The sequence below is a fragment of the Myotis daubentonii genome, chromosome 20 (genome assembly GCF_963259705.1).
Source record: "Myotis daubentonii chromosome 20, mMyoDau2.1, whole genome shotgun sequence".
Taxonomy (NCBI): Eukaryota; Metazoa; Chordata; class Mammalia; order Chiroptera; family Vespertilionidae; genus Myotis; species Myotis daubentonii.
The window spans coordinates 9,975,519-9,987,637 of record NC_081859.1 but is presented as its reverse complement, the minus strand read 5'-3'; the positions used below and the strand labels follow the sequence as shown (position 1 = coordinate 9,987,637).

At 41.5% G+C, this 12,119-nt stretch overlaps 1 protein-coding gene across 1 annotated transcript in view; it reads right to left on the bottom strand.

Annotated features, from left to right (window-relative positions):
- Nucleotides 1-12,119, bottom strand: part of USH2A (usherin) — a 390,811-nt gene that overhangs the window by 88,652 nt on the left and 290,040 nt on the right. Inside the window, exons 47-49 of the mRNA XM_059677365.1 lie at nucleotides 9,172-9,361; nucleotides 7,170-7,338; nucleotides 3,060-3,281 (exon numbers count right to left, since the gene is read on the bottom strand). Coding sequence (XP_059533348.1) covers nucleotides 3,060-3,281; nucleotides 7,170-7,338; nucleotides 9,172-9,361 — 581 coding nt within the window. The remainder of the gene's footprint in view (nucleotides 1-3,059; nucleotides 3,282-7,169; nucleotides 7,339-9,171; nucleotides 9,362-12,119) is intronic.

The window sequence follows — 12,119 nt, the reverse complement described above, 5'->3', positions numbered from 1 at the left end:
TGGAGTGTCTCTTTAATTTGTACAAAGGTGGAGCGAGTTATTAAAATATTAGATGTTTATTTCTGAGATCAAAAAGCATATGTAGCGAATGAGTCTTTCCAAACTGCATAAATATCCAATGGAGAGCTTCCACTGTACTGGCTACAACTGAGAACATTGGCTCTTGGTGTTATAACTACTTCTAATATGTTATCAATTCTTATTCAATGGCAAGGGCTGAAAATGAAAACATGCATAAACATATAGGCCTGATGAATTTCTAAATTATTAAATCTGCAAAACAGGTGCTCATTTTCCAAAAAAAAAAAAAAAGACCAGCATTTATGTATCATGCTTTTGAGGTTAAATCAGTACCGTAGTTTTTAAAAAAATGAGTCTAGAACAGCCGTGGGCAAACTACGGCCCGCAGGCCGGATCCAGCCCATTTGAAATGAATAAAACTAAAAAAAAAAAAGACCGTACCCTTTCATGTAATGATGTTTACTTTGAATTTATATTAGTTCACAGAAACACTCCATCCATGCTTTTGTTCCGGCCCTCCGGTCCAGTTTAAGAACCCATTGTGGCCCTTGAGTCAAAAAGTTTGCCCACCCCTGGTCTAGAACATGACAAATCATTGTGGAACTCTGGAATTAATCATGAGAACCACCTTTTAGCTGAGGGATACAGCTTAGGCCTAAAGAAATGAAAAAATAAAAAAAAAGTTCGTGATTAGTCCTTCGGACAAACGAAATTGGTAGCAGCAACTGAAAGAAAATAAACGCACGCTTGCCTTCACCAGTAGGTGGCTCTATGGCTACCACCACAACAATGAGAAGAAAGGGGTGGAGTAAAAATGCTCCCCAAATAGTGGCAACTTATTTTGTAGCATTTCTACAGCACTATACTTCCAAAATATTCATTATGTCATGGAAATCTTCCTGTGAAATATTCTTTATTTTTTTTCTTTTTAATACTCAACCAAGGATATGCTTTGATATTTTAGAGAGAAAGGTAAAGAGAGAAAGAGAGAAACAATGATGTGAAAGACAAACATCTATCAGTTGCCTTCCATATGCTCCCTGACCAGGGATCAAACCTACAGCCTTAGGTATGCGCCCTGACCAGGAACTGAATCTGCAACCTTTTGGTGTAAAGGTTGATGCTCCAATCAACTGAGCCACCCAGGCAGGGGGAAATATTCTTCCAATACACTCTTCCAGGATGGAGTTCTGTGCTGCACATCCCTTTTTAGCAAAGTTCCCAAGATTAGTCCATCGCATGTAACTAATACTGGTGCCATTCATTCTACTCAGGTCTGAGTCTAGGGCATGAAAACTCAGTGTTCTTTTCCCTGACAACAGCTTCAGAGTTTCCTAAGAAAAGCTGCAGGGACATTTATAATAGAAACAAGGCAACAGGATCCAAACGTCTTTCATGATCAGTTTCCCATGACGAACAGAAAACCCTGTCTTGTGTTGTTTTTTTTTTTAATGTATTTTTATTGATTTCAGAGAAGAAGGGCGAGGGAGAGAGAGATAGAAACATCAATGATGAGAGAGAATCACTGATCTTCTGCCTCCTGCATGTCCCACACTGGAGATCAAGCCTGCAGCCCAGGCATGTGCCCTGACCAGGAATCAAACCATGGCCTCATGGTTCATAGGCCGATGCTCAACCACTGAGCCACGCCAACCGTGGCTCATTTACTCCAATATCAAATATGAAACTCATCTCCAAACCCTCTCCTCCTTTGAATAACAGAAGGGCTTTCATTCTCCTCTTTTAACACGAAAGGATATAATCAAGTTCAACCCAAGATTAATGGCAGAAATGATAAAATCGTAGAAGCAAACACTAAGAATAAAGAGAGTCATAAAGAGGCTTAAAATATGGTCAAGGAAAATGGTTAAGAATACATATCTGCCGAAATGACAGGCACGGCTTCCATCCCAAGATGCCTGCCTGAGCCTCCTACGCCGCCCGCCCGCCCGGGGAGAGCACTAAAAGCATAAACGCTGCCCCAGCACTTCTGTTCCGACAGCATCTGTTAATTCTCTCCATTTATAAAATACATATTGACAAAGACAACTGAACTGGGACCGGGGAGATTTGATTTGGTGTGAGAAAGTCAATTCAATGTGATTTTGTTAAAGGGCTCCTGCAGGCGAATAAAAGAGTTTAAGTAATAAAGTACATAAAGAGACGTTTTATGAGCCAGCCTGGTCTCGTGGCAGGCACACAAGGCCGGGCAGGGAGAGGGGCCGGGCCTGGGAACGAAATCGTGAAATCCAGAGCCTAGTGCGGCAGGTATGGGGCTGCTACGTGGAGGGGAAATGAAGAGAGAGCCATATGGATGCCCTGGACGGTCATTAAGGCCACAGTCATGAGGGGCGACAGGAGGAGAGGCAGCAGAGCGCGCGAAAACGACAGGGGAAACGTGTCTACTTCCAGGGGAATCTGCAGGAAGGTCAAGAGAAGAGGGATTTTTTTTTTTTTCCTCTTTAAAAATATCATCCCTTCGGTCTACCGTGATGGCCAGAAAGGAAGACTGCCATGAGGAACTGCAGCGCTCACCTGGATCCACAGGAGGTGGGGAAGGCCACAATGTGCTTACGAAATATCTGACTGGCACAGTCACAGGGAAGCAAGCCGAGAAGTGATTCTGAAATTTGGGCTCACGAATGGGCTCAAAGGGCATATGAAACTGCAGGTACATTTTGTGGGCTTCATCCCCAGTGGGGGCCGTGCAGGAGGCAGCCGATCAATGATTCTCTCTCATCATTGATGTTTCTCTCGCTCCCTCTCCCTTCCTCTCTGAAATCAATGAAATATATATTTTTAAAGAAAAGAAAAGAAAAATAGTGCTTCTGCTTCCTCACCTGTAAAATGGAGATAATAACAGTACCTACCTCCTAGGCTTGCTGTGAGGATTAAAGGTGCTCATGTATATGAAGCTCACAGAACCCAGCTTGTGGAATAACGAACATGGGATGTGGTTTGCTTGTGGCTGTATTTTGTCTCTCACTGTATCTGCTTCTCATTTGCTCCATTACTGAAAGGTAGGCGAGGCCCCTCACCTGGAAGGCGGCTGTACGCCACGCCTCCGTCTGCTCCCCCGCAGCACTGGGCCTCTCTGCTGACCAGCTGTCCCCCGCAGCACTGCTGGCCGTGGCCATCTCGCAGCCTCCCCGCGCAGCACACCTGTGCGCCCGCCGTGGAGTAGGGCATCCGGCCGCAGCAGGCGTCACCCAGGCCCACGGCGACCCGGTGGTGCTGGGCATCTGGACAGCACACCTCACCTGCCAGTGGAGGGCAAGAACCAGCATCGCATGAGATAAGAACATCTGCTCTGACACAATGAAACTGTAGCGCAGTCATCCTGCAGATGCCGACTGGCTGAGAGAACTGCTAGAAAGAACACTGACGTTTTGGAGTTGCAACTTCTCAGTGCAACTCCAACATGCTTGCATTAAAGACATAGAAATACCTGTGTCTGCTCACCCACACGCATGTCAGCTTAGAGGTTATCTAGTTCCTCTGACGCCTCATAAATGAGCACTTTAGACCTGGTGATGTGGATTCAGGGACAGCACAGAAAAAGTTTGTCTACAAATACTTTCCTGTGTAGTGTAATTTTTTTGGAATGTGGGTAGAGTCAGAAATTAACTCTTGATATGTTTGTAATAGCTATGATTATAATTTCACACTGTATTTATTTAACCAAACAGAAACCTTCCAATGGGAAGGTTGATCAAATGAGAGGAGGTAAAAATACTATATTTAAACCAGCACACTAGTATTTTGGGAGCAGTGGCAGACACGGAATTCACTACTGTAGTTATACCCACACTCCCCTTTACATGATGGTCTGGGAGACCTGAGGTAAAAACCATCTTTTTCCTGGTATCTTGAAATTAAAGAGTTCAAAATATATTGCTTTCTCCTTAAGGATACCTTAGAGAGGACTAGGAGCAACTTGGTGGATCTAAAATTCAAACTTCACCTTTCGTTTCTATCTCATGACCCCACTCTGGGTTGACCTCCCTCCTGCCCCCTGAACCCTGATTTCCTCCCCTCCTTTGTCTTATTCCTTTCTTCCTTCCTGTATCTCTAGCAGACCCTCTCCCCTCTCCTCCACTGCCCCTTCTCAAACACACCTTTCTCCTTGGACAGTATTCCTTCCTATTTTATAAGGGATGTGAATCTGATGACCAACCTGGCAGGTCTTATTAAACCATGTTCCAGCCAAGACTTACACAAGCTGGCTAATGACTTGCCAAACCTTTTTAAGTTGGGGTTGCTTTAGAAATCTATAGACTTGAACTCCCTGATATGTATCAATTAGTTCATCTTTTTGTGAGGTCAAGAAATGCTAAGACTTGGTTAGTAACAGCAAGGCAAATCACTTACTAAAAGGATATAAAAATGTGGGACACTCTTTCACTCTGAATAGATATATAGAGTATAACAGGAGGGCGAGGACTCTACCCTATCCCATCCTCCCCCAGGGTTCTCTGGAAATGCTTATTCCAGGGGTACCCCAAGAACTCCACTCGCACTCGCAATGGAAACCCACACATTTCTCCGATAACACTACTAGAGGCCAGTGAGGAAGAAATGGAGAGTACAGTCACTGTATCTCATATTCCTCTGCATAAAAGGATTCTTCACTTTGGTCTGAAATATAGTTGCCGTATTTCTTAGATCCTACAGCTCAGGAACAGAGGGCCCCTTGTTGGCAGACTTCCTTTAACACAATGTGTCACGTGGTGCAGGGGCAGCACGACTTAATTAAACAGCACTTAGGAGAAGGGTGGGCTCAGAGGAAACACAGCAGACGTGTCTATATTGGGGAAAACCAACAATTTTTTTTAAAAAAATACTTTTGAGTAGAACAAATAATTGGTTTGGATTGTTTAGCCATATTTCCCCGAATCCCTCAGAATCTCATTGCGTTACTGACAGAAGAATAAAAGATGTGGATTACATCAATGAGAAATAAAACTGATTTTTTCCTCTCAGAAAAGGCCTATTAGACCTAAGATTCAAAGATCAGTCACCTTCTCATTAACCTCTCAAAAACGAATCTATTCTACCACTGGCTTGAAAATGCTTTCTCTCTAAAAGCTACCCCATGGTCTCAACTGTTAATTGTTAGTCTTATCAAAGAATGACCCGCATTAACATTTAGCTTGAGGTCATTAGCATATTTATAAAAAAGAGGGGGGAGTCATGAGCATTCTTTTCTCTGTTGCTCTTTGTTGTGGGTGCTATGAAGAAAAGTTGTGAGAAAAAATAAGCTAAGTATTATTAACCAATACTTCAGACTCCTCTATAAATATCAAACTCATCTATACGTATCAGAATGCATATACCCATCTCAGCCTTGAACAGGCAGACAACTGATTACGTTTTAATTGCATTTCCACCCAAGATAGTTAGGGGGTTAGTGTTCTTTCTTTCTTGATGTAAACAGTGTTAAACTAGATAACAAAGACCAGTGGCTGAGCATAGAGGTCGCAATATAATCTCTTCATTCATTACACTGAGATTCATAACTGGAGCAAAAACACTCTGATGTTCCCAGAGGACTGTAGGTATTTTTTCTCTTGACATCATGGGATAGACATTCTAATACTATGAAAAAGGGACAATTTAAAAGGATGTTGGCCTTGTTCAACATCTGGTAGATGCCCAGATGCTTGAGGTCTGAGTGAACCTGTGTCAATATCTAGATCATGGAGGTTTTAAAAGATCTTGTTTTAAAAATTAATAAGTTTTGCATAGTATTAATAAATAATCTTTGGGCTTCCAGGGTGTATTCAATTCTTAGGAAAAATATGTCAAATTTTATTTGGAAACAGAACAAACCTAGACTGTTGTCTTAGCTCGAAATCTGCCTCTTTGTGTTAGAAATGAGGAGTCTCCTCCGTGTGCATAGGTAGATGCAACCAAGTATTTGTTCATCAATTTTAAGGGATGGAGGATATTTTTCAGAGTTTGAACAGTTAATAGCAAGTAACAACAAACATTTAAATTCAACTTAGAAATGAAAACACTACCATGTAGTGTTATGCTACACTTAGACCAAAGCCTACTATGGTCTTTTAGTCTGAAGACTGGGACAACATAAAATTTCTATCTCATCTATGTAATTACAATTTTAAGGACATGTTTTTTTCAGGGGAGGGGAGATAGGAACTATAGTTGAAAACTCCTTCAGTGTAATGTACCCCAAAGCCTTTGGCAGTGTTGGACTAGATGCTCATACTGTGGCTTGCAGTATACGGAAGCTGACACTGAAATCTACAAAATTCTATTCCCATCACATCCGGTTTTCTTACTTGGAAAATCTAGTTAAGTTATTTAATTATGAAAGTACTTCAGTCCTGCTTCAAAGACAGATTTTTCGATAAACTTTAAGGGACAGTTATGAAGAACAGAGGAACTCAGCCTTAAATAAACCTGCATCGTATTTGATCATTTCACCTTCCCTTTTTGCTCCACGTTTCACAAAGAGATATTAGGTGAGATAATGTTTCATTACACACCTCGGCTGGATATATGTGCACCAAACACAAGGGACCCTGAACAACATCTAATGAACTAGATAACTGGCATACATTTTATGTTAAACTAAATGTCTCAGGGCACTCAGCATTCTTTGGGCATCCAAACACGTACCTTTCTTTTCTTTCTCCCATATCTATTTCTGGGCTTTTAACGAAGACACAAGCATTAAAGTTAGGTGGTAAGGAAACAAAAAGTTGTTCTCAATGGCTTTTCCAGGATAAAAAAGGAACCGGCAATAGCAATAATAAGATTTTTAGATATACTGGAACAGTCATTTAAAAAGCTATGTTGCCCGGCCAGCATAGCTCAGTGAACCAGGATGAGCATCGATCTATGAACCAGGAGATCGTGGTTCGACTCCAGGTCAGGGCACATGCCCAGCTTGCGGGCTCCATCCCCGGAAGGGGTTATGCAGGAGGCAGCTGGTCAATGATTCCCTCTCATCATTGATGTTTCTCTCTCTTCCTTTCTGAAATCAACAAAAATATATTTTAAAAAAGAAAAGATGTTTCAAGCTGGCCATTGGCTATGTGTGAGTGATTGCATTTTCTGGGGGGAGGTGTTTGCTTCTTCTGGTTCCCAGGATGACCAGGTATCCCTGAGACAACCCTCACCTGGCAGAACTCTAATGTAATACCCCTCGCAGCAGTGGTGGTCTGGCTGTGCCCGTTGGATGCGGCCGCCACAACACACTCCCGTTGAATTCAGAGCCAAAGGGATATACTTCTCATCACAGCAGTGGTGTCCGGGCTGGGCCTCATGGAGCACGCCGGCACAGCAAACCTGAAGGTTGGGAGCCGGGTTTAAAGGAGTATCAGTTAATTAAGACTATTATACCACCATATCTCCTGCGACATAATCATTTTCTAACAGACACTGCTAGGAGACCAAATACAGCATATGTTTGATAAAAATTCAAACACTGAAACACATTTCCCCAGCATCATTCGGGTCCTAAATGCTAGCTGATATAATGTAACTTTTAAGCCTTCAACCATGCTTTGTGCTCTATTAGAATATTCCATAAACATGAATGACATTTTGAATGTCAGTGCTTCCAATGGAAAGGTGATTTAGAATTATAAATGAACAATTTCCTTCATGTATATGTTTTTATTTTAGTGGCTGTTTATTTTAATTCCACATCTATGGAAACCTGACTCTCACTGATCTTTGCTTTTCTTTTGTTAAAAAAATAAATGGCATTTTTCTTATAATTATTGTGACCACATATTTATGAACATTACAATCTTCAGACAAGGGGATCTTAAAAAAGTTCAACATTTACATATATAGTATATGCACACACATATATGTACATATGTGTGTATATATATGTGTCACATTAAAAAGAACATTTCTATGGAAATTAATTTCAATAAGCCCTTTAACCATGTGTGTTTTCTCCAGGAGCTGTGGAAGAAATTATGTGCCTGAACAATCAAATAATTACCTGCATGCACTGGAGGTCTGAGAAACGGATACTCTATGTAGAACAGGTGAAACCCTGAGCTGTTGCTGAAGTGTCGCCTCAGAATCTACACTTGGCACGTGATGTGAACTGGACAGAGCCTTCCTGTGACAGCCAAATCCACCACCATTTACAACGTGTTTCTTTCCCTTTTGCTCACTGCTTCTTGTAAGCTTGCACCGACCTTTGAATCAAGCTCAATACAGGAGCAGAAGAAGCTGGGATCTCCCAGTCTCCCAAAGGGCCACTAGAGTAGCACTTCATTCATTTTGGAAAAGTTCCGAAAGAGCAAATACATTTAAAGTCTTAAATTCAGCCTATCCCTGTGGTGGTTCAGGTAGCTCTGAGAATCCAACTGCACAACTAGTAGCCTGAAATGATGTAAAACTTAGTCATGGTGACAATTTTGGAGACTGAGCATAAAAAAAGGTTAGTTTGTAACTGCTAGTTTTATAACCTTTCTTAGATGATGACTACTACTTAGCCAGTGTCAGCTTAGTAATTTGTGTTTTACCCATACTGCTGCAAAAACTCACGTTCTTAATTATTGCACCCTTTTGCAGTAAATCTTTTGGATGTAGTGGTCGCTCCCATCATTAAAGGGGCGATGCTGCTGATAAATAGGAACGCTCTTTCATTCTACCTTCAAACTGAGAATTTTCTGCATCGTTTGTCAATAAAGGCCATTTACAAACTCCTCCGTCTGGCTGTGCTATTGATCTGATGCCTAAACTGCAACTAACAGGAACATTAATCTGCAAATGGCCATAATTTTAAAATATTTCTGACAAACCTTGAAAGGCCCTGCTCACAGTGACTCATCAGTGTCATGTAAACAAACACCCACTTGTCGCTGAATGTTGTCGTACAAAAAAAATTCAAGTCACTCCATCAAATACACATGCAGGAGGATCCTTATTATTTCAATAAACGAATACTTCCTGCGGAGACGATGAAAAATGAGACGGCCACAGTGCTCGTGAGGATGGCAGGGTTTTGATAAGCGCCCTTCCTCTGCCGTGGGGTCTCCTGATAGACTGGGGAAAATACCGATCATGACAAATCCCGGCTTCAGGAGCAAGTGATTTCACCTGGAGTGTTCGGCGGGAAAAAGAGATCACACGGACGGGCTTGAAGAGGTTTACCTTAGCCTCAGGATCATAGCACCTGTGTCCACAGGTAGTTTCAGGCTTTCGACACATCACTGCCTTGCAGAGCTCACTGCCGTGAGCTTTCGGGGTCTCAGGGCACGGGGACCATGATTTGCGTAAGACATCATATCCCAGAATGATGCCATGTGGCTTCCCTGGGGACGTCCAATCAATTTGAAGGGATCTGTAACAGAGAGAATAATTAATATTTCCGCAAAGACAACATTTACCATTGCTGCTGTCAACCTCACGTACTTTTCAATTTATCTTCCAGGTTGTTCTAAAGGTTTACATCTGTTAACTTCCTAATCAAAAAGCTGCAGCAAGAGAGTATGTATATGTTAACATATATACTCATATATGCTACTGCCATATCACATTTTTGGAGAATCAATAAAAACTTTATTTTAATATACTTCTATTGACTTCAGAGAGGAAGGGAAAGGGAGAGAGAGATACAAACATCAATGATGAGAGATAGTCATTGATTGGCTGCCTCTTGCACTCCCCCCACTGGGGACCAAGCCCCCAACCTGGGCATGTACCCTGACCAGGAATCTAATCTGTGACCTCCTGGTAACAAAAACTTTTTGTTCTTATTGTTTTCTTAAAGTGTGGAATGCTGACATTCAAAATTAACCCTATTTGTGCAGTTGTAGAATTTCCAATCATAACAATTTACTAATTCCATTGATGTTTCTATCTCTCTGTTCCTCTCTGAAATCAATAAAAAATATTTTTTTAAAAAAGAGCATATGAGTTTATTAGTCCGTATCTTTAAAGATCTTATACTAAAAATCTCACGAATAACTGTTAGCCACTTTTCTGTCATTGTGTAAAATAAATATTTTTGTCATATTTTTCATTTTAAGGAGAAATATATCATTACAGACCAAATTACTGGACCCTATCAGGAATTCAATTAAGCCCAAACATTTACATTAAAAAGCAGCAATCATGATAAACCTTGACATCTTAATAGACTGCTTTTAAAGAAAAGAAAGTTATTTCAGTTTTTGAGGGCACAAACATAACACATTCACTAATATCACGTGTAAGAGCAGTTTCATAGGAGATTTGTATAGCCACCATTCTTATTCTATGGTCTTTGTCCAACTCCCAGAATTCACTTCCCATTTTGCAGATACCTCTTTTGTATTCACTGCATAATCAATGACAGAAAAGACGATGTGTACGTGACATTCCCGGGTCTGACTTATCCACAAAAGCCAGCGAATCAGTGAAGTCTAGAAAACATGTGTAGAACACCGTGCCATCGTACTTGTCTTCCTTGTACGGCGTAACTGAAATGAGACCACCTCTATTTTTAGCAGTGCCATGAACAGTGCTGCTTTTGAGAATCTGAGTCAGGCACGGGAAGATAAATGATTGAGGAGTCATGGGTTCAACACCTCCACGTTTCTCATTAGAAGTAATGAGAGCAATATCGAGAGATCTCTTTTTGTGACCGTTTGAAATGGAGGAAGGACATCTCTGAGACTCTGTTGAGGATCCCCCAATTAAAGAGTGGATTTGGAGCGGAACCAATGAGAGGAACCAATGGAAGGAACCAATGCGTGTTCAGAGAGCCGGGGATCGAAGTTAATAAGAAGGGGGAACTGGATTTTGCTGAGAGTTGCACAAAGGCGACCTCAGTCATTGAGTTTCTTCTATCAGAGCCACAGAAAGCAGAGAAATCAGAAGGAGTTTGGGATGGAGGGAGAGGCAGGTGAAGAAAAGGAATTCGTGGTGCCAGAGACCCAAGAATGAGCTCAATATTCTGTCATGCCTCCTCACCAAGCAATGAGTTTGACCATCAGAACTCATTGGCCATCACAACAATAAAATTTCCTCAAAGCAATTATGACTACTGATTTCATCTGTACAATAATACAAAACACCCTCCATGTTGTCTCTCTCAAGAGTTCTTCCCACACCCTTTCAAGAACTGAGCATAAAATTCCAGTCCAAATTAAAAGCCATTTGCCATTGTCCACATTGCTGAGAAAGGATATTGACAATATGGGTAAAAGAGGAGTGATTGGACATTCTACACCTACAGGCCAATATTCTGCTTATTAAGAAAAGAAAAAGAAAGAAAAGGTGGATTAGTTTTTTTAACTGTAAAATTTTAAATTCAGCATTCAAGTTGCCAGTCCCTAAAAAAATCAGGGAGGAAAATTAAGGATACGGGAGATTCCTTGATATCCAATGTCATGAAAATATAGAGGTTTCAAAGTTTCACCTCAAATTTGGTGAGGCAAAAAGGGGAAGAATCTTCTTCCACAAGCTATGACTCCCGAGCCTTATTCAACCCCACGCTAAGTACCTGGGACATACAGGGGGAATTTGTAAATGAGGGCAGGTGTTCAACCTTCATTTGGAGGCACCCAGGCTGAGCTGCTACCAGAAAGACTCCTGCAAAGTTGGTGTGTAAAACTATCATTTATATCATCCAGTAGCTCGAGGCAAATTTTTAAACAATTATTTGTGAATGCTACAAAGACATTACACCCCAGACTTCTCATCAATAATACAGCCCCAAACTGATGTGGAACTGGGGGAGACACTGCTACGGTTCCAATTAGAGGCAGCCAGAGACGCGACCTGCCTTCTCTCTCCTCTCCCTTGAGCCTCGTGCCTGGAAATCATGCATTTTGAAACACGAGCAGTAATGTAGTAAAATCTCTTCCTTGTTTCTGCTTTTCCTTATCGGATGCATTCGTGGAGCATAAATAAGTAAACATCAGAGGCAGCCCAGTGCCCAGGGAAGCTGTCGGCTACAGCGATTGTCATATTTCAATCAAAGCCAGAGCTGGTCAGCTCTCTTCATCCAAAGCGCTGTCTACCCTCACCGCTTTGGACCAGAATGAATGAATCAGCTATTGATTAAATTCCACTCTAAACAACCCACCAAGGCAAATAAATGAACTACCCAGGGC